A 27,985-nucleotide genomic window follows, 5' to 3' on the forward strand; every position below is an offset into this window, starting at 1 on the left:
GCAATAAAAATGGACAAAATATGAATAAGCAGGGTGGGATGCTAATAGACATTTAGAATAGATTTATTAAGCCAGTCAGATACAAAAAGTCTCACATGTGCTTTTGCCTACTGCAAAAAAAAAAAAAAAGGCTACAAACCAAGAAAATACAACTGCCAGTAATTATAGCGTACCTTTCAAAGTGCAATTCCACCAATTCAGTTCTCACCCAACAGGATTTTGTTCCCATTGTTTGATTAAATGGAGCCTTGTCAAATTCATCTGCACACATTTTGAAGCCCTTCATCTGACAACCTGATATACACTCTGCACTAAGGAAATTTGCATGGGTTTTAGGCTGAAACAGTGGCTTGATTTTTGAGACCGGACCTGCCTTTAAAATGGTAATGCACATGATCTGGAGGTGTGGATCCTGTGTCTGTTCCCGGGGCACTGACTGTGTGTTACAGCAGTTCACAGGTCAGTCGGCACGGCGTGGATTGGTTGTTGAAGTGGGACAGAGAGCAAAGCCAGACGTCCTGGCAGAGGTTTATCCTCTGAAAAGTGGCTGTGACACTGGGCCTAAACATACTGATAAAAATCTTCCTCTCTCTGTTGCTTTAGCAGAATTTGAATGTTTCAGTTCACAGTACTTTGTGTAAACAGTTGCACTGATTACAACTCAAGAAGTTGACATGAAATAACAGGATGAAGAGGAAGACTGTTATCACTTTTGCCTGAAGGTTTAGTTGTTGTAACTGTATGTTGGGGCTAAACTGGGGGCAAAAGTACAGGATGCAGTAAGATGACTATGAATATCGGAATGAGTGGTCAAATCAGTTGTGGTCAAGTAGAAGTGTTGTGTTTAATGAGATTAGGTCCATCATCATGGGGAAAAAAAAGGTTGTGTATGTACTGTGCATTGTGTATGATACAAACATACAATGTCAATAGCTACAATATATTGGGATTACACTAACAACATAGAAAGAACAGCATTACTAAAGACAATGATTTACACTTAGTCAATGCAACTATCAAAACAGCAGGTTATAAATAAATTATCAATAATCACAATCATGTTTTTGGTATGATACCATCAAAATTCATTTTCCAAAATTTTTGTATTTCAACAACCACTTTTGAACAGTTACACATATGGGACAGGTCTATAACATCGATGGTACTGAAGAAATCTTCATAAATCAGTTAACATTCACATTGTAAATTCTATGATTCAATGTATGTATATTATCATTCATTGTTGGAATGAGTATATGTAGTCTTAGTCTTATTGGGGAATGGCTTCCTGTAACCCTACAAGTAACAAAGTGTCACGTTGTTACATATTTGCAGGGAGACAATCACGTGGGTATATTTTCCAGAAAAAAAAAAAAATAACAGTGTTAATTATTCCAACCTAATTAACAAATGACTTCAGTTCCTGATAAAAAAATCTAAATAATATTTCATGTATATATTCAGAATAGCGAAGTGTTTCACAAATAGCCTTATAAAACGCAAGTATAAACAACATTACAATAGGATATCTACAGTTCAGTAGGAAAATTATAGATCAAATCACACCTTGTCAACTCAAAAACAAACTGATTTCATGCTACTACCCAGACTCCGTTAGGTGGGTACGGTGATGCTTTAGTGCTTTCCAGGGTCAATGTTCTGTCGCTCCCTTTTCCCAAACCCTGCTCCTGCTGCGGCAGCTGCTGCGGATTGATCTACAGGCACACAAAGGACCATGAATGCATTATTTTCACAGTCACAAACTTTGCTGCAGCAGATTATTCATCCAAACTGAATACAGCAAACATTCAGCCATTGTGTGGGACCTGTGATGCTCCTCATGAAAGGTTGATGCCGGCAATGTTCTGTATTTTTCCCGGTCAACAAATCTCATGAAAAGACAAAAAACATGAAACTATGAATGATTCCTACTAAAAAATGTATGTGTAGCCAGAGCCTGATGTATCTTATTCCTCTGTGTCATAGAGCTCCATTGTTGTTCAGGAACTATTAAAGTCACATAATGGAGCCACACCATACTGGGTGACGCTCCTTCTTAACCATGAACATTGTGTGGGGAAATCAAAAAGTGTTGCTCTTTTGATGATATTTTGTTGACAATAAGGAAAAATACAGATCCTAATCCTTTCTTCAATAAAACAAGTATACAAAAAATGTGATTCATAACAAACTAGAAGAATAAAATATTGTACCACACCTGCATTCTCTGGTGGTGGTCTTGAACTCTCTCCTACTGCTCTGGCCCCTCTGGGCTGCGGGAATGACGACTGCCAAGGAAAACCCTGACCAAAGAGATGGCACCATCTTAGTTCAAATCACTAATTACACTCACTCATCACAGCCAGCAGCCCACAAGTCTTTGCCTGAACCTAACAATCATTATTGAATGTAAGCGGGGATAGGTTGAGCTACATTTAGAGCTAATTAAATCAGCTTGTTCCTCCCAGAAGAGAAGGGGAGTAGAGATAAGAGAAAGAAGAGCCTTGTTTCCTCAGTGACCCAGAGCCACTCCAGAGACAGAGACAGAGGGGCCTTAGAGGACCCTTACCGGGGTAACAGGCTGGAAGTCTCGTACAGGGGGCGGTGCTGCGGCGGCTGCGGCTGTGGCGCCTGCTGCATTGGGCATCCGGGGAGGGAAGTGTATGGGCCAGCCCTCAAGGCCCTGCGGTCCCACCTGCACAAAGGGACCACAGTAGGGAGGGCTCAGCGGGCCGTTCACTGAGCCTGACGTGGGGTCTGAGGTACGTCTTTCCTGCTGCTGCCCCTACGAGGGATCACAAGTACACACGTGATCCCCAATCAGTGCACGGCTGCTACTCTCAGCGAGCGCAGCGGCCCTGTCATGGCATGGGCCGCTGCTGACCTTCAACCCCCTGCAGCTGCCTGCCACTGAGGAGTGTAAACGGTCCATCTGTTGATCCCGAATGCACTGACAAACAACCTAGCCGGAGTGAGGCTCTTGTCCTGGAGTATCGATTTGTCCAGTGTGAACTTATTACAGTAAACATCGACATGAGGCTGCACTCAGTCACCAGGGGGCGCTAGTCTGCAAGGTTTACCACAACTCCTATCCTATTGCATGATGCATCCCAAAGGCTTGGAGAGCAATTTTTAGCACGTCTTGGCCCTGATTAAATGTACACGGGAAAATGACCAAACATCCAGGCTGACGGCACTGTTTCATTTCAAATTTTCAACATGTCTGCAGCACTACGGGGCTCAGACCTCGGCTGCAGCCAGTACCTGTTTGTGATGCTGCATCTGCAGTCTTTCCAGCTTACATCTCTCTGTACGCTCCCTCTGACACTCGTTCTGTGCCTGATGAAGCTGAACCACAAACACACACACAAATTAGAGAGAAGTTCAGTTATGGCTGTTATTCAATAAAACTGAAACTTTCCTAACCATGCCTCTCATATGCTGGAAAACATAGATCTTACCTGATTTGTCAAATTGGTAATCTGACCCTGGAGTCTCTCAACTTGCCGCCTCAAGTCCTCTTTTTCCTCATTCATTCGCTCCCTGTCACTCCTCTCTTTCCTGAAGTCTTCTTCAAAGATCTTCACCTGAATTGCAACACAGTTGAGGAAAAGCATGTATAACTGCCACAGAACTCTGTGTGTGTGTGTGTGTGTGTGTGTGTGTGTGTGTGTGTGTTTATATTTTGCTGCATTTCTGACCTGCTCCTTTAGTACGGCGATTTGAGTGAGCAGTTCCTGCTTCTTCAGGTTATTGGCTGCATCGGCAAAGTTACCCTGGCCAGGTGGCGGTTGTTGGGAGGATGACGGGGAATGCAGGTTTAAGGCTTCCTCCAAAGCCTGAAGTAAGACAAAGTCTAAGTCTCACATAGAAGGAAATGTTTCCACTCTTCCTCTCCCTCTTTCTGCATCTGTTCCACACTCACCCTGTTGAGGCGTTGGATCTCCTTCTCCTGGTACTCCCTCTGTTTGCTGAGGGGCAGCAGCTGATCCTGCAGGTAGCGAATCTTCTGCTTTAACTCAGTGGTCTCAGAGTTGAGGCACTCCTTCTCCCCCTGAAACATACACACCCAAAATACTGAAAACACCATTCTTAATGTATCCTGAAACATCTTTTTCTTTTTTTTGCTTTGTTCTGGTTTTGTTAGACAGACATCACCAGAGCTTGCTGTCTCTGTATTCTCACCTGTACATTTTCAATCTTGGACTTGGCCAGCAGAAGCTTCTTGTCGTAGTCGCGCTGCCTCTGCTCTCGTTCTGCCTCCAGCTCAAGCACAGTTTTCTGGGACTCAGCCAGCCGTTGTCTGAGGTCTGTGATCTGAGGAACAATGTGAACCATTTAGCTGAGTCTAATAACAGCTGTGAGGTACAATTCTCATAAACAAACCAAAATAAAAAAAAAAAAAAAAAAAATCTGTGATTCGGTGGTAACAGCTCTGGTAAAGACGAACATCAGCTGCTGCATGTGTTGGGGTGCAGCCTTAGAGACGTGGTAGAAATTTGTGTAATCAAATTAGAAACAGAGGCGCAGCAACAATGACACATTTGCAAACACACGTAGATCTGTTTTTGTGTAAAATATGAACGAACCTAGTGACGCAAATGGATATATCTAGGGTTCTGCGGTCTAAACCCAAGGTTGCATGGTGTCCCTGTCTCAACAAAGTGTGAATCTAGGTTTGTTCATGACTGTGGGTGTACCGAAGCGTAGGTGTGTGTGTATGAGTGTGAGAGTGTGTACATATGTGTGTTTCTGCTGCCCTCTGACTGCACCACAGCAGGAAGTCAGCGGGTACCAGAGAGGTGAGGGGAATTCTTTGTGAGGTGTGACAAGCCTTGTGGTAAGTGTGCGCTCAGATAGCGAGCTATTGCAAGATTGCACCTTTTCCACTGGACAAGCATATCGAAAACACACGCACGCACACACACACACAGCTGCTTCACTGCCAACTGATGCACACAAACGTCACAGTCCTGCGTTCCTTAAAGATATTTCTAAATTACAAAATCCTTGTTACCTGTTTGTGATTACTCTACTGGCATAATGCAACATACTTTCTTTCTTTCTTTTTTCTTTTTTTTGTTGCCATTTTCTATGTGTATAGTGTTCAGCAATGTTCACCTAGTTTAAGGTCTGGTTTATCACTGTTCAGCAAATTTGAAACTACATTCATCTATCATTTTGAAAATGTATTACTCTTGGTAACAGTAACAGCAGTACTTTGTGAAATAAATGAGGCTGAATTGAGAACAGTGGAGGACACAGCTGAACAGAGTTCATTTTGAACCTGGGGCAACACATAAAGAACTGTCTATTCTAAGCACAGACATTATTTATAAAGAAAAAGGAGTTTTGTGGATATTGCAGCATAAATAAGCCATATACTTTTTGTACTGTACATGCAGATGCATTCCTGTACAATCTAGAAGTGCTTTGCTATGAATCTAAAAGAACCTCAGCGTGTGGAAGAAGACAGGCCAAAGTGAAAATAAAACAAATAAAAAGGAGACACGAATATAACTGCATTAAACTGATGCGATCTCATCGAGCTAAACAGATGTGTTCAACCTTTGACGAGTGAGCTCTGAAATGGCAAAAAAGAAAACATTTTTCAAAGGAATTCGGAGAGAATTGGGTATTGGTTCTCCTACATCAGTCGAGGATGCGGCGATGTCTTCCCACACCCTCCATAACAGCTGTAAAGTCATTACTGTACCTTCTGTTCAAACTGTGACTTCATGGAGTTCCACTGAATGTCCCACTGCTTGTTCACCTCCAGTACCTGTAAGCAGTGCCAGAAAGTGAAACAAATGACACTGAACATATAGGAAACAAAATACACAGAGACTTTCCCCTATGGCAAAAGAGGATGAGCAGTAAGAGCAAAAAAGACTCACATCCTTTCTCTGCTTCTCCAAAAGCTTGATCTTCTTTTCATACACCTCTACATCACACGGTTTAGTTGGGGTTTTCTCTGAAGCTTTTCCACTCTGGGGGCACACAAAACACTCCTAAATCCACTACATTCCTCCATCACTCGAACCTTTTAAGTGACACATTCATTGAGAAAACGCTTTTATTCAATGTAAACCTGAAAGGAAAAAATAAAGTTTCGCATAAAAAAACACTGAGTATGTAAATGGGACAGATTTATTTACATCAAGCAAAGTGTGTCTGCACAGAAGGAAAAAAGAATTTGCTGTGTCATTTCATTGTAACTACCTTCTGCGGTGTGGTGGCCTCCATCTTCGGCCTAACAGCGGCTGATTCCTCCTTCGCGGGCTCCTCTTTGGCCTCCGCGGCTTCGGTGTCAGATGGCGCTGCCGGTGATCCCATTGCTGCTGCTCCTCCTGTGACCAGCTCCTTAAGTTTCTGATTCTCCTGCCTGAAAATCAGCAACAAAATGAAAATGATAGCGTTTGTGAGCACGGTCCCCTCCAGAGTTTGTTGAAGTTTGGTACAGCTTCAGGATGTCCTTTGGGAAGGCCCTACAATAACCCGCTGGTAGCAGTGACGCCAACAGAAAGCAGAGGAATAATCCCCCCCATCAAAAGCGAAAGCATGGTCAACTGTCAGCATCCTTGGCAAAGCAAAAACTGTGTGGGGTCATCAAAACAGTAATGGGAGACTGACTCACTCTACATTCAAAGGTCATGAGAAAAAAAATTGTCCCACAGTTTTAAAAAGAAAGTTTAGGAATATAATATCATGTTTCTGCTACAGCAAAGCGACACAAAGCCCAGAAAAAAAAAACATTACCTCAGCTGTTCCAAGTCTCGATTCCTGATGTGATGATCCTCTTCCATTTTCTTTCGAAGCTCATTGTTCTCCTGCCTGAGCTGCTCACAGAGAGTCTGGAAAACACAATTATCACAACATTTTTGCATCATTCTGCGTAATGACAGTAACTTTTTTTTTCTTTTTTTTTTGGTTACATCTGTATGCCCACACAGAGCCAGAAGCAACTGCCTTTAACAAGATGGTGAAAATTATTTCGGAGCGCTGTACATGTGTATGACTGTGTATAGACTCGTGTGGAAATACTTCCCACCTCTATGGCACAAAATGACTGTTGATGTTTGATGTTTTTCTGACAAATGCTCCTATATTTCACATTTTCAGTCCATAAACTAACAACCGTGACTTTTTTGAAAAGAAAAAATATAAGAAAGAGCCTTAAAAAATGAAAACATGAAGAATGAAAGTCGCTGCAAATACTGCTTTACTTATGTGGATTAAAAATGAGGCTGTAATGTGTTTCAGAAGTACCACTGGTTCCACCTACAGACAGACAACCTCCTCTATGTAAAATTTATTGTAACGTAATTTGTAACATTACTTAGAAATGTGCTGACAATGAAGCGATAAAGTAATTACAGTTAAAATTACAATGTGTTAGCTGGTGCTGTGTGCCTGCAGCAGTAGTTGTTGTTGTTGTTTATGTGCCCAGCTCATATGGACAGCTGCGTGAGACACCACAACTACTGTTGCAGTGGTGAGACAACATTTGTCAGAAAAGAATAGAACTTCTTACAGATAGCGTCACATTACAAACAATGAACTCTGGACATTTTACTATAAAATTATCCCTTCAATTATCTGCAGCATTTGATATAAGACTGCCTGAGACTGGTCAACAGTTAATTCATGACATTTAAAAATCACATTAAATGAATCTTTCCCTGAACACATTTGTTTCCACTGCATAATGCTAATTAAATTAAACTCTTAGGTGCCTGTAAAGCCACCTTGGAGAAACAGGTTAAATCTAGTGGAGCTTTAACATTTCTTCTTTTTACTTTTGTCATTAAATTGTGTCACATACCTGTAGGAGGGAGGTCCTCTGTTCATTCTTTTGGACCTTGGAGGAAAGATGGTGAAACTCCACAGCCATTCGGCCGAGGTGAGCTAACAGCTGGTTCGGGTTGGACTCCTCAGCGAATATGCTGAAGGAGCTCTCCAGTCTCTTCAGCTGGCTCGCTAGCTCGATGTTCTCCTGAGGCAGGAGGGGGATTACTCCCGTCACAGACCCCGTCTGGAGATACCCACACAGGTGAAGAGTCAGTCAGTCCTTCCTCTCAAGCTGACTCAGCATGCAATCTAACAATTACAGATGTATGTCAACCAGCACAAGACTGAAAGTTCAACATGCTGGACGAGTCATCGTGCGCTATTTCTGTGAAAAGCAGCAGCTGACTTGTCTGAGGAGTTGAACCAGTTTGGCCTGTTGGATTTAAATTTAGGTCACACAGACCACAATAGCTGTGTTAATACTTTTACCTTAACTATTCTGATCAGGTGAGGAAATTGTGCCAACACTGGTTACAGAATTTTACAATATGTGACTGGCTAGTCAATACCATTAGTTTTGACATGTGTGACTGAAATATTCCGGCACAGTGTCCTATTATCACATCCCCAAGGATGTAGTGTGCGAATGAATCAGCTGTGCATTTCTAGCCAGTAATAATCCTGGACTTTCCCCTCACTGACTCACACTGGAGCTACCAGTATTGAGTTTGGTGGTGAATCACCACACCAAGGATAAGTTCCTAATATTGAGGAAATAGCTGTAAAGAGGAAAGGTTGAATTGAGCCTAAATTAATTATACAAAATACTTTCTTTTGGGAGTCAGCATCAGAGCAGTAAAGATTCTTTGAAATGACCAAATTTTGAGTGCCTGTGTCACTTTCCTTGGAAAATTATTCATCTCTGTATCTCAAAAAGTGTTGTACGTACAGTCAAGGCATCTGTAGTCTTCCCATCGATATTCACGACCTGAAACTCTGATGAGGTCTCCTGTAAAGACCAAAAAGTAAGTAGCAGCATCGTACATGCAGTGTCCGTACTGCAATTACGTCAATAAACTCAAACATGAATGAAGTAAACATCCTCCTGTTGAGAGCTGCCAAATGTCAGTCCAGGACCTCATAATATCCGGACCTGATGTTAATTACAAGTTGTTTCTGCCATGACAGATTACTTACGTTAGGCTTCTCAGGCTGTAGGGTTTTCCCTACACAGCTTGTTTGCTCCTCCTTCTGCTCTGCAGTGGGGTGTAAACAGGGTTTACCTGAAATAAGCCGTACCAATATCAAGGTTACTAAAAGTTTCAGTAAAGTGGAATAACATGCCATATGGTTACCATAACGTCCGGAGTAATAATCAACAAATAAAAATATGTCTACAAAGTTAAATTCATGATCAAGTCTGTGAGACCTACTTTGCGTCTCCGTCTGAATGGGCCCTCCCATACACAGACTGGCTGCGAAGCTGGAGGACTTGAGGGCCTCGTTGTCTCTCACAAGCTCCTCCACTCGCTGCCGAAGCCTCGACGCCTCTGACTGAGACTCTTCCAGCAAATCACCTGCGTGTTTCGGAGAGATCTTGTCTCTGTCTGACACTGCTAAGGCTACATCTATCATCATGAGCAGTCAAACAGAATGTGATGGAAGCTCAGTGAGATATTTTGTGCAAGCAGTACTCGTTTGGTGAGTCACAAAAGGAGCAATCAGGTCATTTACATCACTTGCTTGCAAGCCTCTCATCAAACTAGCAATGAAGATGATCAGGTTTTACTACATCCCACCTCATTTGCTGCACAATAATTTTCCTCCTGCATTTCTATATGTGGACTGAACTTTTCTTCTAGAAATTTCTACAAACTACACTAAAGAAATTAATGTTCTTACATATATATGCTAAACTTGAAAAATAAATTACTCAGGTGTTCTGGCTCACAACAGACACATAATGCCAAAGAGCAGCTGGCATTAGCCCTCCATCCATTGCCTGGAGGTAACCACTCTGTCTTCAGGACCTACCTAAACTCTTAAGTCCTTTCATCCGCTCCCTCAGTATGCTGTTTTCCTCCAGTAGCTGTCGATAGCTGCTTCCCCCTCCAGCCTCCTCCCTGGCCTTGACCTCACTCCCACCTGGATCATAGATGCGGTATGGGCCTTTCCCTTCCATCGCCGTGGCTCACTTACTAGACATGGTCTTCTGTACTGTGGAAGGAAGACACAAACTGTTATTTTCAACTCATCTGTAAACACATAAAGTACCGGAAACTACTCAGTGGAGTAACTGACCTTTACAGACAACAAAAAGTGCTGATAGTAAAGCCTTTAATCATACAGGACTGAGAACTTGTGCTTATAATGGTCCTCCACCCTTTGCAATAAGAAAAGCAACTAGAGAAACAATTACAGAAAATAGTCACGTTGAAAGTCAAAAGTATATTGTTCATAGCTTTGAAACTATAAGGAAGAGTATAAGAACAAGGACCATCAGATGTCCACACCCAAGCATTCATGCAACAGATGAACAGAAACGCTGGCTGGATATACAACTTCAACATCATCTAGAAATCTCTTTGAACCACAACTTACATTATAGCAAAATTACAACCACTCAAAAATAAAAAGGTTTTCCTGTTATTTCTTGATTGCTGATGAAATAAATACCACCCACTCAGACATGCTACTGTGGGTTACCCAACTAGAAGAGCCTTTTCCATCCCTCTCTCCCTTTATGGTTTAAAACAGGACGAGTGTACACTATCGGTGAAGCCCTGTGAAGAAAATAAAGATCCACGGACAGCTCTGAAAGGACGAAAGCAGCAACGGTTCCACCATAATGCCACCCTGCCAGAGTGAAACATATGGCAAGAATGTGCTAACATTTGTGATGGCAAAATATGACAACTACAAGGTTCATATCCGAGGGAAAAAAAAGGACAAAAGCAGAGGAAAAAAATACTAAATGAGACGTGAATCCTGCTAACACATATTAACCCAATAGACGAGAGTCAAATACAGTACAATCTAGCTAATGATAACTACCTTGATTGGCTGAAGAAGGCTAATATTAGTTTTCGCTGTTGTCATGCAAATTGCTAGCAACATCCTCGTTAGCTGTCGGCTAGCTAACACTAGATGACAGTGCGGGACAGGAAACCGCTAGCTCCTGTTTTTTAGCCACTACAGATAGTTTTATCGATGCAGTAAACCAGTCGGAAAGCGGAGTTAAACGACAAATCAAAGAACAAAGAGGTGTCTTTTGTCTGGATACCTTTCAGCTCGCAGTGGCCTCTCGTCTCTCAGCCCAGACATCTATTGCGGAAGTGGTCTACTGGTCTGTGCTGTAACCTGGGAAATTCCACCTCGCAACGTTTTATGTAAACAGGATGATTGACAGGCCGGCGGACCAATCAGGCCAGAGCGCTCTGTCAATGGGGCACCAACAGGAGCCGCTGACCGTAATGTAAACACTGGCGCTAAATGCTTTGCGTATGATTTATTATTATTCGTGGGAAAGATTTTACCGAAATGATCAAGCCTCTTCACATGATTCACGATTAAACGTTTATTTGAATATCCATATTCAGGGAAAAAAAAAAAAAAAAAAAAGGCTCATATGACACTGGGGTGAGTAAAACGGATTATCAAAAGCAGCCTGATTTTCTTTTGAACCGTAGGCCTAATTATTTTAATTAAAAAACGTCTTGATCTCATTTTTTACCTGTTGAAACCCATCCCTCACAGTGCAGGGACAAACCCGACCATTTTCACTGAATGACTTTTTCTTCATTGATAATTTGAGAGAAGGGGTTAATGGGGGTTTCTGTGATTGCATCACATATTTCCTCAGAACTAGGAGGGCAAGAAGACCTAGATCAAGTTACACTGAGCTTTTTAAGTCCACACTATTAGTTAAAAAGAAATATTTTATCTGAGAGCTAATATATAATATCAAGTTCATGTTGTGATTAAGACTATATAGCAAATGGTTGTTTTTATTTCTGATTAATCTGACATTTTTCGGTCTATAGAATGTAGATACACAGAATGGTTTAAAAAAGCTGAAGTCCAACAAGTATTCCACGATACAGATCAATAGTCTACACTTAATATTCATATTTGTGATTCCTTGAGATTTTTTCTTTAAAAATGACTTAAACAATAAACCAATTTGACTAACTGATTAATCAACTAATCATTTCAGCTCCATTTGTGATTATGTTAATATCACCTGGAATTTGGGCTATTTTAACAACATGTTAGAAATGTTATGTTACTCAGACTAAGAGGTGTGTGCCGAGGAGCACTCCAAGGCATACAGTAATTTTAATGTTTGAAAAAATTGTCTTGTCTGAACTTGATTGCAGGCTGTCTGACCAAACATGAATAATTTGGAGCAATAGTGACATCTTGTGGGAATTAAAATCAGGTAATCTGTGGTCATATTTCTTCCTCAGGGAGTTACAAAGACCATTCCTTGGTTTACTAGTGGCATAAAGTACTTCTGATGCAGTCTAACTTCAACTGCATGCAATTAGGCTGTACCACACACAGGTGCTTGGTCAGCCCAACAGAGTATAACACGTTTCTAAGACTCTATAATGGCTAAAAAGTCTTAAGTGAACCATCAAAAAGTCTCATATGAGTCACAAGTAAAAACATACATCTGTTTATCCACAAAGATGATTGAGATAAATAAACTGAATAATGATTTCAGATTTCAGAGCATCATCCTTGGAGGTCATAACATTAATCTTGCTGTGTTAACACAGGAAATACCCGGTTTGCAAATGATTTTACACAAAACATGACGTGATTTATGAGAACGATCTATTAATCAGTCATACCTTTGTTTTTCTATATTTAAACCACCCTAATTACTTCCTGTAATGTATAAAAAGTGCACACTGATGGTAGTGGTGGTGGTGGTTCACCAGTAATACTGAGGTAGCACTATATTAAAACTACTGCAACAGAGAAAAGAGGTTAGTTATAGCTGTATGAAAACTGTGATCTTCCTTAAATAGCACCCTCCACAGTTAAAAAGTTACAGTAAAACAGAAATTTACGACATACTACTACCACAGTTCAATTAAAACCATGTACAACAGCAAAACGACAAAACATTTTAAACCATATAGTATGCGGACCAGCAGTGCCTCAGTGGCCAGAAAACACCGGGAGAATACATGAATGTGTTCCCCAAAGAATCCTCAGCTGCCTACAGGAAACAGCAAACATGCGGTTCACACGCAGATGTTTTTTCCTCAGCCCTGTGCCTGCCACCAAACACTTTGTCCTTGATTATAGGTGCACAATGTTTCCATCTCAAGCTGCAGTGATGTGCTGAAATAATAAACAGGCTGCTGACTCTGAGCCTGCCAGCACAAAAACAAAAGCCTGAGGATACAGGAAATGTCGCCCATCATTTAGTCCTCCTGGGTAACAAATTGTTTGTTTTCTCCATCCACCCACTATTTTAAATTATTCTAAAACATTTTGCTCATTGCACAAAGACAGAGGAGTGAGTGGGGTAAATATCAAATTGAAGCTCACAATGTCACAAGTACAGCGTATGCATTCTGTACCCTCATCCTGCTGAGACACAAGGACGGTCCAGTCTCCAATCTCCTTCAAGCAGAAATCAGCAGCTGATAGTCATTAGCTCCGTGCTGCTTAATACAAAATGTCCTTTTGTTAACTGACTAGTGACTCCAGCTGTCTTCTCTGGGCCTTAAACCAGCGGCATCCTTGTCATCGCTATGCAAAAAACTTGGCTGAGATGTGCCCTGCCAGATATGTTTCAGTTTTAACTTTAAACAGGCTCTTCATATCAGTTTTAATTGAAAATCACAAATTTAGACTTTAACTATGACCAAGAAACCGGTGTGACAGATTATCAAGTCCATTTTTCTCAGGCTTATGTATCACTAGTCAGTGAGAATGAGTAAATCTTATTTTCAGACTACATTTTCTGTTTTGTTGTCACCACTTTTGTCTCCATAGTCTCGTTATTTTGTCCTTGACATGGATTTAGCAGGTTGTACTGATTAAAAAATCACAATGAAATGAAGAACTGGTTTAAAATAAACATAACATATTCAAATGCTGTTCAACATTCACCAGTATTTGCTTAAGATTAAAAAGCATTTTCCTGCTAAGACAGAAAACATACTATAAAATTACAGAGCCTGTGGCATCTTTTCTGACATATAAGGCAGAAATCTTGTCATTAAGTTACATGTTGGCTCAATTGTAATGTTCCAAACAGAGGACAACAACACTCATTTCAGTGATATCATAAAATGAGTCGACTCTGAACAAAAAATAAAAGGAATGCTACAAATCTAAACACAAATCTAATATGTTCTGTTACTACACCTCAAATGTTAAAACAAATAAACAACAACTCACCCACACATTCAGCTTGTGTCGGAGAGGCACTTTTTAAGGAAACTGGTGAATAGGGGGGAAGCAATTTCACTGTGAGACTTGGGGAATTCCCATAACCCAGTAAAATGGCCTGACACTGTACACTCAGCCTAAACAGAACCTAGTGTGTGTCCAACTGTGCGGCCTGCCTTTACAGAACATCACAACACATGAAAGAAACACTGAATGCATTTAACTAATCTCTGTATAGAAGCAACATGCACACAGCCCTGCACACAAATGACTGCACCAAAACCGAAATATGACACATGACACTGTAAGAGCCGCATTCAAGACCAATGACCTCTAATGTATACTACTACTTGTATACACAGCCCTGTACATATAGCACAATATGTGGCTTGTTTGCATGATGCCACCATGAACCTAGAGATTGCAGATAAAAAAAAAAGTCAAAGGCTGAAGCAACACCCATAACTCTTTGAGGATGTGACAGCTTTGAAATATGTAAACTACAATCGACTTAATTTATGCTGTACAAGATGTTCTGAACAACACCGCAGTTCAAACTTCCCCAGCTGTCAAAAGGGAAATTCAAGAACAGTGTATATTTTGACATTGGCTTCATATTAACAATGTTCTATTGAAGTAATCTCTTAATCTCTCATAATTATCATCAAATGGAGCAATTTCAGGTTGGGTGTGCCATTAAAACCGGAGTGTGACTGACTGCTGTCGACTCTATTTGTTGCCTAGGATTTTGGCGTGCTGCAGGGGATTTCCTTGCCACATGCGTCTTTTTTCATCTTTCCTCTTTTAACACAAAGATGGCCTGACAACAGCTGCACTCAAACATACGCACTGAACTGAGACACCGACAAGAACAGAGGCAGCTGTCTTATACATTTGTCCAACACGTGAAATGAAGTTTAAAGTGACATGCTAATAGTTTAAGAGTCAATGATGTTCTATTTTTTCAAATTTTTAAATGTGTAGGGGTATAAATAACTGTTGAGACAAGGTATGTAGTCAGCTAGCTGAGGAAGTCACACAATACCTCCACAGTGTGTTTGAATGTTAAGAAGCAGAGTGGTTGAAAGAGTTAACAAGAGCCTAATTTGTTTAGATTTATTCCTAACATGAGCCGCTAGCTGTTATCCATTTGTTAAAATACTATTTTAGTTATTATTCTATTAATATCAGCCTTTATTTACATATAGTTCACTTTTGTGAACAACAATAATGTATGTGTATTGTTGAGTTTGTTCACCAGAGCAGGCATTGACTTGGAGCGGGAGTTTCCTGGTGTTAAATATTGTAGTTCCCATTCTGCTCGGCCCGGTGGTACTGCCAGTATCAACACAGTTAATCATTGAACTGCCCTGCCAAATACGAACCAGGGCACCCCACCCACAACACTATAACAGAAAATGTGAGCTCGCATCATTTCCATTTGACATAATCTGCATTTATACATCAAAGCGTAGAAAAATGTGTTGCAACAATGCAAGAAGAAAGAGAGACAATGTTGACTTTAATCATTTTATTCAGGTATTTATGACACCTTAAAATCACAGTCATCAACGGACAGTTTGCGATCTGAAGGCACTATTCCTCTTAATCCAATCTGCAGTACATGTGAAGCACCTTTCCACACTAACGTGAACTTCTTCGTGTCACACATGACTCTGTAAAAAAAAAAAAAAAAAAAAAAAAAGGACAGGACGGTCAGACATGAGAGCGACTGGCTTGGAGGGCTGGGAAGTCATAGGTCACTTGGTTTGGCTGAGCAGTGGCAGCAGTTTAGGGTACAGTGACAACAGATACTGAAGTTAACCACCACAGTTTCACTCTGTGATCAGGCTTGCGACATGGTTTCCCACTGAAGGCTGTGACACATTTAATCTTCCCCTCCGCAGAGCATCAGCAGGGTTTTACGGTAGTCTCCTGAGGTATCACCCTGTACAATGATGGGAAACACACACAGAAGGAGCTTGGATTAATGGAAAATACTGTTTTCCGCATGTTTATGTCTGCTGACATTTGGTCATCGTGCAGCTGAAGCCGGAAAGCGGGGTTTACTTCTCTCTCTTCTCCCTCACACAACAGCAAAACTGTGTTTATCTTTCACAAATGCTGAATGAATGACTGCCACGGGGACAAAAGTCACAAAATCAACTTAAGTCAATAAGAGAGTCAAAAGTGGAATTACCCTTAATATCAGCTGACACTCATGCAGATTTCTATCTTTATAATCGTCATCATAATTATACAAGACTACATCTTTTTAAAGGGATAGTTCCTCATTTTGGGAATTACGCTCATTTGCTTTTTTGTCAAGCAGTAAATGAGAAGATTGACACCGCTTTCACGGCTGTACAGTAAATATGAAACTACACAGCTGGTAAGACTGGAGACACTATGAAACAGCTAGCCTGACTGTCCGAAGGCAACAGAGTCAAAACAAAAACAAAAGCAAAAGGTGCTGGCAGGTGGATTTACTGCAGAGACATGGGATTTGTACGGATTTTCTCATCTCACACTCAGCAAGAAAGAGGATTTCCCAAAATTGTAAATGCTCTGCATGTCAGTGACATTAGCTTTTCTGTAAAATGGCTAAACTTGCTTATCAAAGAATTTAGCATTTAATGAAATACTTGAATCAAAATCTCTTTTTCAATTGAAAGTGATGACGAAAACATACGTTCATTTTACTGAATGCACACTTCAGAATAAACAACAGATAGCAATCCTTCCTGTTGCATAATCTGATAATATAATATGGAGAAGCCAATCCAGGGCACTCTACTTGTTCATCTGTATTGGTGTCATGGTGATTTCATCTGTAAGTTATTATAGAACTGCTTCTGGGAGACTTCCTGTCTCTGCGGCTGTCAGCCAATCACACAGCGGATATAGAGAGGAAGTTCAGCATGCAAGGGAAATTCCTAAACAGCTGTGCAGTACCCACAGACCCATAGTCCACCACAGGAAGCTATAGATTACCATACCCCACCACCCCACCACAGCAGCAGAAGAAGGATGTGCAACACGCACACAGATCAAGACAAAGGCCACGAGACAAAAAACTCCACAAAGACACACAGATGAGATGGGAACACCACACACCAACCAGGAGTGTTAGTAGACAAAGACTGCGACTTACGATCATGGTTTCTACCTGGATGAACTCATGGAGGGAGTCATCATGTGTTTCCTTGAACTCTTTACGAATGTTGAAAAGGTCGATCTCGCAACGGGACACCATGATGCGGATCAGCGCTCTGTCGTCTGTACCGAGGCCCTGCAGAGGGGATCAATAGACACTTTGTGTATTCTGATTCAGTTACAGTAGCTGCTGGCTGCTACTGTCTGAGAGCACTCAGCTGCAGTGACACCGAGAAATAAAATATATGCACCAACAAATTTGACCTTATCACTTGCTTTATGTGGGATCCAAGGTCCGAGCGGCCTGCTGCAGGCCTGCAGCTAGAATTCTACAACGGCATACAAATATTTAAAGCACTATGAATAAATACCTTCATGGCTTTGTATAAGCGGTCTGCAAAATAAGACGGCTGGTTCTTTACGCTGCGAACTGCAAAGCAAAGAGAGAGCAAGAAAGGGCTGAGGAGGAGTCACAGAATGATTGCTGTCAGCTGTTTGCACTGTGACAAAGTGCAATATTATAATTCCTGAGGTCAAACAGTCATTACCTATAGCATAAAAGGCGTTTTTCACATCTCCTGACATCTCCTTCTTGATAATCTGTTCAATGTCCTTATTGGTGCATCTGACAAACTCCTGGAATACTGTGAACAACAAGAAGTATGATCAGCTTTCCCGAGGTGGATCCTCTTCATTTTGCTATTGAAATGTAGATAAACATGCATTTACATTTGTGACTAGCTAATCACTGTGATCTATCTGTCTTGACCTTTACCTCTTCTGAGATGGGGGAAGCTTCTGGTGCACAGAATACTCATGAACTTCATCTCCATGTCATCAGAGTCTGCATTGCATGCATCTGCAAGTTCCTGAGAAGTTCAGGAGGAACAAAAATTTCAACACATTCCTCCATTTCATATTCCAACACAGTGAAACATCACAGGATACATTAAGTCATACACTAAATCACCTGAGCATCTGCATTAGCTCTTTCCACATCTGCAGGGCCCTCCTCTCTTGCACCCTGAACAGAGTAAAGATGGTTAAATATAAATTCTCAAAGATGAAATATCAGTGGCTCACCAAGAGTGTTTATTTTTTCTTTGATATGTAAAGTAAGACACTGCAGAAGAAAACGGTGCATGTGATTAAATGGACGTCTTTAGTTCTCTGCTACAGTCAGCAGACAGACTGCAACCAGTGAGTGGGCGTGGAAATCAAACACAGTCTAAGTTCTCATGATGATGAACATTACCTGCACCAGAGAAACAAGGATGCGGCAGAAGTGGCCTGATGTGTCTGACTGAATAGCTTCCTCCAGAGTCTTCTTATAGGCTGTGGGTACGTGATATATTGCATGTTAAAGGAAAAGGAAAGTGACTTACAGCCTTTTTTTCACCCAGTATCAAACTCACCATTCTGATAGGCTGCGTTCATGGCATGTATTTCCTCATTGCTCCTGGTGACCAGGATCTCAATCAGAGCATGTTCATCTGTCCCAGCACCCTGTTAAGATGAAGGGTTTTAAGCACAAAAAGACAGAGGAGCAAAAAAAACACAAACCAGGTGAACAAGATCGAGTTGTTAGGAAGAGTATGTGTGAACTCTGCTGTCTCATAGGTTTTGAAAAAATACATTTAGCTATTTAAATCAGCAAAGTCAACAATGAACCCGCGGGCAGGCTGTCACTAGATCAACTGTACCTCCATCGCCTTCCTCATCATTTTGGCATCGAACTCTGCAGGAGTCAACATGAGCCCAATAATCAGCCTCTCTAAGTTCTTTGACAGTTCAGACTTCAGGTCTTTCATCAGATCCTGAGGGCAGATTAAACACATTGAGTTGTTACACACTTGCTGCAGCAAACATCTCCAAGCAATTAACCAATAAGATGTTGAGTTTAACATATAATATATATCCAGTATATGTGCATCAAAGCATGAAGAGGGAAGAAAAATGGTGAAAATTAAGTCCTTATTTATTTCTGATTTCCAACTATGGTTCTCTCTCACCCTTCCCAGGAGGGATTTGAAGGTCTGCCTGATCTCTTGCCTCTGAGCGTTGCTCCTCTGTGCAACAATGTCAATGATCGCATCTTCATCTGTTCCTGTAGACAGCAACAGGCAGCAGCATTTGTAGAACTTGTTTTGTAAAATTATGGCCGTGCAAATGTACCTTAGCTTTCAGGGTCGCGTACCGAATCCCTTCATAGCTTTCCTCAGCGCTTGTGCATCGGCAGCAGGGTCAAAGTTGGGTGCAGGGCGGACTGTTGGCCTCAGCTAAGGCAGTGGAATGACACATTTAGAAGTGTGAGACTCAATAATTAACATAGAAAACCACACATGATGTGGATTGGCAAAGTGAGACAGTTTCACTTGATTAAATGCCTGTTAAATTAGATGCAATATTACATAATGCACCAGCTGTGTAAACCTAAAGCACCAAACATGCAGAAATCTACAATATATGCAAAAGAGTTGGTAGATTACTCTGCTGATATCACAATTCTGGAAAAAGCACGATAAGATTTCTGATAATAATCTGACATTTGAGAGGGAGTGTGCCCTCTTGAGGTTAGAGGCCATGACACCGCCAACAATGAAAAGGTGGGTAGGCTGAAAAACATCTCTGTTTTATAGAGAGTTAGTGAGTCGAGCTATTGTTGACCAAAATGCTGAGACCTTTCTGACATTCACTGCTTGGACAGGCAAAGGAGAGCATTATAACAAAAACTATTTGTATTTGAATGAACCACATTCTGATCATATCCGCAGTTACACAAAGACTTCTCTGTGCAGACACTGCAACGTTATCAGTGCAAGTTCATGGCCCTGCAAGCGGGGCCAGCATGTAATTAGGACACATGCGACTGCCAAGCCAAACATGCAGACACATCTAAAGTGGGAGCAGATGGGGCCCAAACCTGGATTTTGGTCATGGCACTTAATTCCCACATCTTGTAGGCTATCTGAGCAGCTTCAGGGAAGAACTCTCCAGCTAAGCTGTAATGATCAGTTTGACACAAAACAACACACTCAGCAAATCTGGAACCTCAAGCAGTACAGAGTGGGTACTTTTCTGGGAACATGGATCAATGATTACATGGACTAAACACTGCTGCTTTACTTTCAGACAGTGTTGGGATATTAATTTAAGCAGTTTTCACATGTCTCTTCACTACGACAATGACAACATGCTTCTTCCATTAAATCAATATGCACTTTTTTGAGTTATAGCACCATTAGAAAACAGTAAGTCCTGAAAAGAGGAGCTCTATCACCCCCAACTGGTTGCTGCTGTTGCTTGCAGCCATACTGTAACTTACTCATCATCTCCTCCGCACAGATTAAGCAGAGTCCTCTTATAATCCCCCGATGTGTCATCCTGACAGATTTAAACACACATAGAGTCAGGTTATAGGTGCACAATCTTCAAATGCTATTCAGCACATTTTTTAAGTGTTGAACCAACCTTAATCATGTTATAAAGTGACTTCTCATATCTTAAACGGAAACACTCTCGAATGTCCAACATGTCTATTTCAGAGCGAGAGATCATGATCCTGATCAGGGTGTTGTCAGCTGTACCGAGACCCTGGAAATGACGGAGAGGACAAGCATTTAAGGACAGGACACAGGATAAGAAGGAAAATGTGTCATAATGGCTGTGTTGTTCACGCATATCTGTCTGCAGATTGAGACCAGACTGATTAGCTATTTTACTTGGAGCAAACTTACCTTCATTGACTTGTAAAGCCGCTTGGCAAAGAACATGGGAACACTCCTTATACACTGGACTGTGTGAAAAACCAGAAAGAGAGCTTTGTGTTAAATTAACATGGCCCATGTCATCACAAAGCGGTACTTTCAATGAATTTCTTACCAACAGCCAGCATCAGCCTCTCAAAGTCCCCAGACAGCTCATTCTTTATGCTGTCCTCTATGGTCAGCTCTGTCATCTTCTCGTATGCATCGAAAACTGAAGACAGCAGAAGACAACGTTCAGTAATGTTACTCATCTCAAGTTTATTGAGCTATGTTAATGTCCGGTGAGCAGTAAATGTAAGTTCAGTCATGTTAAAGTTACAACTTCACTCCTTGACATGAAATTTGCTATTTGAACCTATTACATATAACACATTTACCCCCTGTTAGTTCTGAGCAGCAGGCTTCAGACAGTTTTCTTGGCATGACAGAGAAGGGAAGGTGGCACAGGAGTGTATGCAACTCATCATTGTACAATTACTACTCCGACAACAACTTTTCATGTGTGACTAACTCCTGAGAAAGTCGAGGTCACAGTGGGAATGCCTGGATGCCTCACTGTTGTAACAATTTCCCAGAGAGCTGATCTCACCCATGTGGAGGTGGGTCACACTACGGCTTCCCAGGATCATGATGAATGTGGCCTCGTCTGTCCCCCACCGCTCCTCTCCAGCTGCATACAGCTCCTACACAGAGGTAAGAAAGCAGGGCAATAGATCATGGAGTAAATGAATCAACAAAATGACAAACTCTACTCCAATAAGTAACTGAATCACACATTGCAAATGAATGCACTGTGAGCATGCCATCATGCTGTTGTTAGCATTTAGTTCAAAGCACCACTATGTCTAAGTCCAGCCACTAGCATGGCTGTAGACTCTTTGTCTTGTTGGTATATGCTTTGACTGTTTCCACAATGTCTTGAATAAGATCAGCACAACAGTTTGGTACAAAGTGACAATATATTAGTAAGTAAAGTAAGGCCATTCAAGTGTCCATGTTACTGTTAAAGAAACTCATACATGCAGAGTAAAACAAAAAGTTACACTTGTAAAGATTTGATTACTTTTTAAATGAAGGCCATATAAAGTCCAAACATGTTGCTCTTCTCTACTCATCATAGCATGTTCAAATTCTCACTTGTGCATCCTGCTCCACCAGGTCTGCGTTCACCACTCCTGACTCATCTCTGGTCCCCTGGAACCATCAAAGCAAAACAACATGCTGCTGATCAGTCAGCGGCTGAAGCTACTGTGGCTACGACAGCCACTGTATGCTTGACTGGACACTTCACTGGTGATAATATCAACTCCTCTGTGAACTGACCTGAAGTAAAGCAACCAGCATCTTCTTGAAGTGACCTGAAGTGTCCGCAGTTATATCATCCTCTATGTCACTGCCATAGGCTGCAGACACAGACGTCAATGCAAAAAGCTAAGATGTACTTAACACAAAATGTACTATTTAAAACAAATGACATCTTATTCTTACCATCCTTGTATGCTGCAACCATCTCATGTATCTGCTTATTGTTTCTGGATGCCATGATTTCAATAAGGCATCTCTCATTTGTCCCAACTCCCTTGAAACAGAATATTGAGTTTAATATGTAATAAGTACTTTCAGCTTCATTAGATGAGACAGATTCTGATAAAAATCTCACTATGAGGTACATGTCTTACTTTGACTGCATCATGGATTTCTTTGGCATCATGGTAGGCTGGGGTTCTCATCAGACTGACAATGAGACGTTCAAATTTTCCCGTCAGCTCATACTTCAGATCATCAATCAGGTCCTGTTGAAACAACAAAAAACATATTGGATTTAAAGCTGCTGTGTAAATGTGTTGAAGGCTACTGTATGCTATGATATTTAAACCATTTCTGAAAAATAAGAGATGAGATGAGATGTATTATTTTACCTTTCCAAAGCTGCTTTTGTATGCTGCAATGATTTCCTGCCTCTGCGCATTGCTTCTTGAGGTGACCAGGTCCAATATAGCCTCTTTATCACTTCCTGAGGAACACAAAGATCTTTCAACATCCATCATCTCAGCAACGCAAACCGATCACTGACTGCATCACTGTCACAAATGCTGTGTGAAACTCTTTGTGCCCTGTGGCCCAAAGTCGTGGAGGGGTGATGCACTCACCGATGCCTTTCATAGCATTGTAAAGAGTCTCGGCATCGGCGCTGGGATCAAAGTCTGGAGCATCTGTAATTGTGCCGCGGAACACCTGTAAGAAAGATTGTTAAGATGAATTTCAGAGGTGAGTCATTTTTTTTATTGTGAATGTATTATTTTCATTTTGTGCCACACGAGCAGCATGGCTCCAGAGGTGTTTCCATAACTGATCCATAACAGATTGCCATTAAATTTGGTACATTCAAACGCTCACAGTCCCCAGAGGATAAAGCCTTCAGACTTTGATGATTCTGTGACTGTTCCTCGAGCACCAGCATGAGTGTGACATTTTTGTTTTTTTAGCAGGATGTCTCGATGACTATTGCATGGACTGCCATGAAATTTGGTACCTTAAGGTTGAATTTCAGTGACCGTGTTGATTCTGTAACTTTTCATCTTGTGCAATTAGGTCAAAATTTTCATTTCTCCAACATTGTCTTCTGAACAAAAACAGTGGTAATCCCATAACGCTCATCCGTACTTTGTGTTTAGTACCAATGTTAGCAAATGTTAGCATGTTAACACCCTATACTAAGTTTGCGAACATTATTGCTGCTAAACATCAGCATGTTAGCATTGCTGGTGTGAACACATTAGCATGATGACGATAGCATTTAACTCAAATCATTGTGTGCTTAAGTGCAGCCTCATGGAGGCAATAGCATGGCTTGTTCTACTACAGAACAGCTGTTTTTCAACATTTTCTCCGCTAACATTTGCTATGACTTTGTAGATGCTGCTTGCCTTAAACCAGGCAGCTTATAAAGCTGAGAAAGAGGTCAGATGTGAGCTTTCCTAACTAAGGATCAAGAGGTTAGGGCCCACAGTACAATCTGCTTTTTCAAAAGTGCATTTTGATGACCCACACTTCCTTGCAGGGTGTGAGTAGTGGACTGTGTACAAGTGGCAATGACGGGACTCTGGGATAGGAGGTGAAGCCAAGTCTGCCATTTCAGCAGCTGACAGCGTGCACCTGTCTCACCCCCAGCAGTTCAGAGGAAAACCCGCCATGTGTGTGTGCGTGTGTGCATGAGTGTGTGTGAGATGAGTGCATGTGTGTAGGGGTAAGGACAGTGGGTGCGTGTGGGCAGTAGGGGGTCAGGTTGCGCACAAAGTATCTCCCTTTGCAAGGTCTGTCTTTCCACTGCTCATACACAAACAAACTCCTTTGGGCACGCAGAGAAAAAACAAAGCTCTGCATTAGTTTTTGTTGTTAAAAAAAACAAACAAACAAAAAGCTACTGCTGACCCCTCTATCATCTTTTGGCCCTCTGATGCTGTTGGTGGTGATGGTGATGTTAGACGCTCATTCATTGTGGGAAATAAGAAAACTTGGCCTGCACAATGAAGGCTCAAACTGCAGCTGCTGCTGTAGAGATTATTGCTGCATTGAGGCAAGCAGCCAAAATGTGCTCTCCGCCCTGCTGAGGGGCCACTGCACATGCTCTGATCCTCTGCTTCACTACAACGACCATCACTTTTCATGACAGCTGGAGAGGTTCACCCCCACAGCAACAGGGCCACAAATACAAGCCCCTAGCAACAGGCCTCCAACTAAACTAAGCACATTTCTTATGATGGGCCTTATATGGAAAAAGAACTAATGTGGCTTTACTGATAAAAGCTAAGTTTACTGCCCTTCCTTCCTCCCTGGGTGACCATTATTTCTTCTGTTTCTTCTGAGGATGATTAAGAGCAAGAGTGTATTTCACTTCAAATAAAAGCAGAATGATGGGGAACTGACTGACAGTGCGGACAATAAAGTAAAAATGTCTGCCACAAGCCTTAAATAATTCTACGAAGCCACTGCCTTTAGAAAGAAGCTGTCAGGTGTGTCTATCAGATGTGCAGGTGCCACAGGTAGCAATGACACCCTATACTTCTGCCTTTATGATGGGGAGGAGTCACATGGTGGCAGATGGCAGAAAAATGACCTCACTCTGTCCACACCTCATTCAGTGATACACAAAGCCATCCATGTTTCAAAGGCAATATAGTATATACAGTAATTAATCTGCATCATACTGCAAGATGAGAAGGGCCCTGTCTACTTACCATTTCTATATTTGGTCTTCTGTGTCAACCCTGTGCAGGAATCAATAGTTTCAGGCCTAGAGGAGAGAGAGAAATGATGATAACGCTGAATAGAAAGCCCCACTGTCCTCCTGAAGGTGTCATTCCACTCCAGTGTGCAGGAAAGAGAGAGTGTGCATGATGATGATCCCAGCTGGGTAAATCTATTGAGGTGGACCGTTCAGTGTGCTGTGTTTGAAACAGATCACCACATATAGTAACGCTGAGTGAGAGCACACAAGAGCAGCACAAGAAACAGAACAAGGAGTTTCTATTTGACTTGACTTCTCATTCACCTAAGATGGCATGTCAGTGGGTGGAATTTGCATTAAGCCAATTGGCAGGAAAACTGTTCCATCGCATTTTCCAAGCGGCCATACTCTAACCTATAATGCAGCCATTCAGACAAGTCAAGCATACGAAGACTCAGGTACTATAGAGAAAGTAGTCATGCTAACTTTCCCTGGCTTTATTTCTGAATGCAGAGTAAGTGCAAAAATCTAAATATATTTCCACAGATAAGATTAAAAAGGAGAAATGTAGACTCACACAAATTCAGCTTTTAAACAGAGGGAAGGAGAGAAATCTCCCATTAAGGTTTTAAATGCAGTACTGTTTGTTTAAGACAGAAGCTCTCCCGAAATAGCATGCATATGTTTCACTTAATGTCAGAATGAGTGTCTGGTGGGACTTGGCCTCTGTATATACAGAGCCGCACCCTTCTCTGTACCCCCAAACTGGAACTTAGAATAAACTTCGGATCTATAGATTTTCTTTCTCTGTAACAAAACGTTGTAGTTGAGAACTGTGTCGTTTTCACATGCACTCATGCTCAGAAGTAAAGAGTCATGCAGTGATCTCTCTCCAGCAAATCACTGGTGTGTATCAGTGACGCATCAGCAAACTTCTCCACTGTATTTCTACCGTATGGGACATCTGAAGAAGCAGCTTTCTCGGTTGAAGATGTCTGCAGACGACACATACTGGCTTACCTTTTCGGTGCAGGAAGTATCGGTGTCCGGTGAGGATGGTCCTGCTGTCTCAGCTCTGTCCCTGCACACCCAGCCGGTCTGTCTCCTCCGGTCAGACTCGGCCGTCCCGTTACGTGTCCTCTGTGACGCAACGACTGCGGCGCTCTGTCGCGCAGTCTCTCCTGAGCGTGTGTGTGTGTGTGTGTGTGTGTGTGTGTGTGTGTGTGCCTGCCTGAATATCTTTCAGTATAGAGAACGCTATTTAAAACGTGTGTGACCGGGTATTAAGCAGTCCATATCGAACTCACGGATCACGCGTAATTTTACGCACAACTTCACGCACAGCTTCCGTTCTTGCATTTATTTTGCTGCAACATCTATCTTTCTTTAATTACCACTTCATGATCATTTAAATGGCGTAAAGACTCATTCACAGGCAAACTTTAATGCTGTGCTCGGGAGTCCACCGTTTTCACTTTAATCTCCTTTGGATTTGTGAACTTTGTCACATGACCAAGAGTTCAAATGGGGGGGGGGGGGGGGGGGCTTGCGTGCTCTATTTCTGTCCGGTCAGGTGTCTGTTCCAATAAGAGGGGGGGAGAGACATACCAGCATAGTTGGGGGGTCAGGGAAGAGTGAAGGGGCCTTGTCAGCTTTGTGAACTTATGGAAAAATCTTAAAATATGAAACAACCTAAACAGAGGCTGGAAGTCGCACAAACTGTCAGTGGTGCTGTGGTAAGAGGCACAAACACTGATAAGACTTCATGAATGACATCAGAAATTATTTTCAGCTCGGATTCAGTTTTAGGCCACTGTCTTAAGCTGCAGACATTCATTCTTGGTGTAGTGTAATGTACAGAGTTTAGATGAGGAGAGAGGTGATTTCCAGGAAGCAGAGGCTACAATCCAGTGCACGCACAGCAGAAGCATGACTCAGTATGTTTCAGTGTCAATGGCCTGGTTTTGGTCTATGGTTGCTATCATTCTGTGCCTGACACTACTATATAAACTGAAGCAGACTTTTAATCTGTGAAGAGTTGACAATGCACCCAGTCTATCAAGGAAATGTGGTGGTTTAACTTGTTTTCTCTTACTCTTATGCATTATTCAGTGTATAATATAAGATGCTTTGTATCTGTTGACTTTTTATTTGTCTAATAATAAGAAACTATATTAAAAAAGTTTTCCCATTTTTCAAAATTATGCTCACGTTATTTTAGGGACTTTATACCTACTGAGGGCTCAGTGTAAGATTTGAGTTGTAACTTGTGTCTACACTGGAACTATATCAGCTGTTGTTTCAGTTTTGCTATGTGAAATTCTTTGGGCTGCATGTTTGTATGAAAGGAGCTATTTATATAGTTGTGAGTGGACCCTTTGAGGTGGGAGGCACCAGTAATGAAACATTATTGTTGTACACTGACCTCTTCTGCATTGAAAAGGCATTGCAGACTGATCCTGAGGAACGACCCTCATTTCTGAACTCAGTAACATCCTGAAGAGCACAAAATGCGGCTAACACGTTCATTCTTATTTACAGTTTATCCTGCATTTAAACTGATTCATGAAAGTTTATATTCCCTAAGATCTATTGATCTATCCTACAAATTCAAACATGGAAAAAT

At 41.6% G+C, this 27,985-nt stretch overlaps 2 protein-coding genes across 7 annotated transcripts; both read right to left on the reverse strand.

Annotated features, from left to right (window-relative positions):
* Nucleotides 1-47: 47 nt before the first annotated feature.
* On the reverse strand, nt 48-14,278 carry tnip1 (TNFAIP3 interacting protein 1). Of its 5 annotated transcripts, none has more exons than XM_070961984.1 (18): nt 14,218-14,278; nt 9,826-10,008; nt 9,225-9,368; nt 8,989-9,074; nt 8,741-8,800; nt 7,826-8,035; nt 6,760-6,854; nt 6,223-6,385; nt 5,898-5,990; nt 5,717-5,782; nt 4,186-4,317; nt 3,926-4,054; nt 3,702-3,839; nt 3,462-3,587; nt 3,265-3,348; nt 2,570-2,785; nt 2,219-2,303; nt 48-1,715 (listed from the first exon to the last, which is right to left on the reverse strand). In XM_070961984.1, exons 2-18 carry the CDS (start codon nt 9,971-9,973, stop codon nt 1,636-1,638), a joined length of 2,055 nt encoding a protein of 684 aa, XP_070818085.1. In that variant the 5' UTR covers nt 9,974-10,008; nt 14,218-14,278; the 3' UTR covers nt 48-1,635. The 5 variants fall into 5 exon arrangements, with proteins under 5 accessions (XP_070818085.1, XP_070818087.1, XP_070818084.1 ...); XM_070961986.1 differs by lacking the exon at nt 14,218-14,278 and adding an exon at nt 11,075-11,177 and having other exon boundaries at nt 2,570-2,695; XM_070961983.1 differs by lacking the exon at nt 14,218-14,278 and adding an exon at nt 11,075-11,177.
* Nucleotides 14,279-15,709: 1,431 nt separating this feature from the next.
* On the reverse strand, nt 15,710-26,533 carry anxa6 (annexin A6). 2 transcript variants are annotated; one of them, XM_070962152.1, is made up of 25 exons: nt 26,380-26,533; nt 25,370-25,425; nt 23,282-23,366; nt 23,051-23,145; nt 22,811-22,924; nt 22,620-22,710; nt 22,455-22,534; nt 22,269-22,325; nt 21,721-21,814; nt 21,247-21,342; nt 21,102-21,160; nt 20,836-20,958; nt 20,690-20,748; nt 20,288-20,366; nt 19,562-19,643; nt 19,377-19,471; nt 19,068-19,181; nt 18,780-18,870; nt 18,620-18,699; nt 18,335-18,388; nt 18,140-18,233; nt 17,913-18,008; nt 17,736-17,794; nt 17,378-17,500; nt 15,710-16,156 (listed from the first exon to the last, which is right to left on the reverse strand). In XM_070962152.1, exons 2-25 carry the CDS (start codon nt 25,370-25,372, stop codon nt 16,097-16,099), a joined length of 1,983 nt encoding a protein of 660 aa, XP_070818253.1. In that variant the 5' UTR covers nt 25,373-25,425; nt 26,380-26,533; the 3' UTR covers nt 15,710-16,096. The 2 variants fall into 2 exon arrangements, with proteins under 2 accessions (XP_070818253.1, XP_070818251.1); XM_070962150.1 differs by having other exon boundaries at nt 17,363-17,500.
* Nucleotides 26,534-27,985: the final 1,452 nt, after the last annotated feature.

Source organism: Chaetodon trifascialis, chromosome 5, assembly GCF_039877785.1.
Source record: "Chaetodon trifascialis isolate fChaTrf1 chromosome 5, fChaTrf1.hap1, whole genome shotgun sequence".
In the NCBI taxonomy this organism is placed as follows: domain Eukaryota; kingdom Metazoa; phylum Chordata; class Actinopteri; order Chaetodontiformes; family Chaetodontidae; genus Chaetodon; species Chaetodon trifascialis.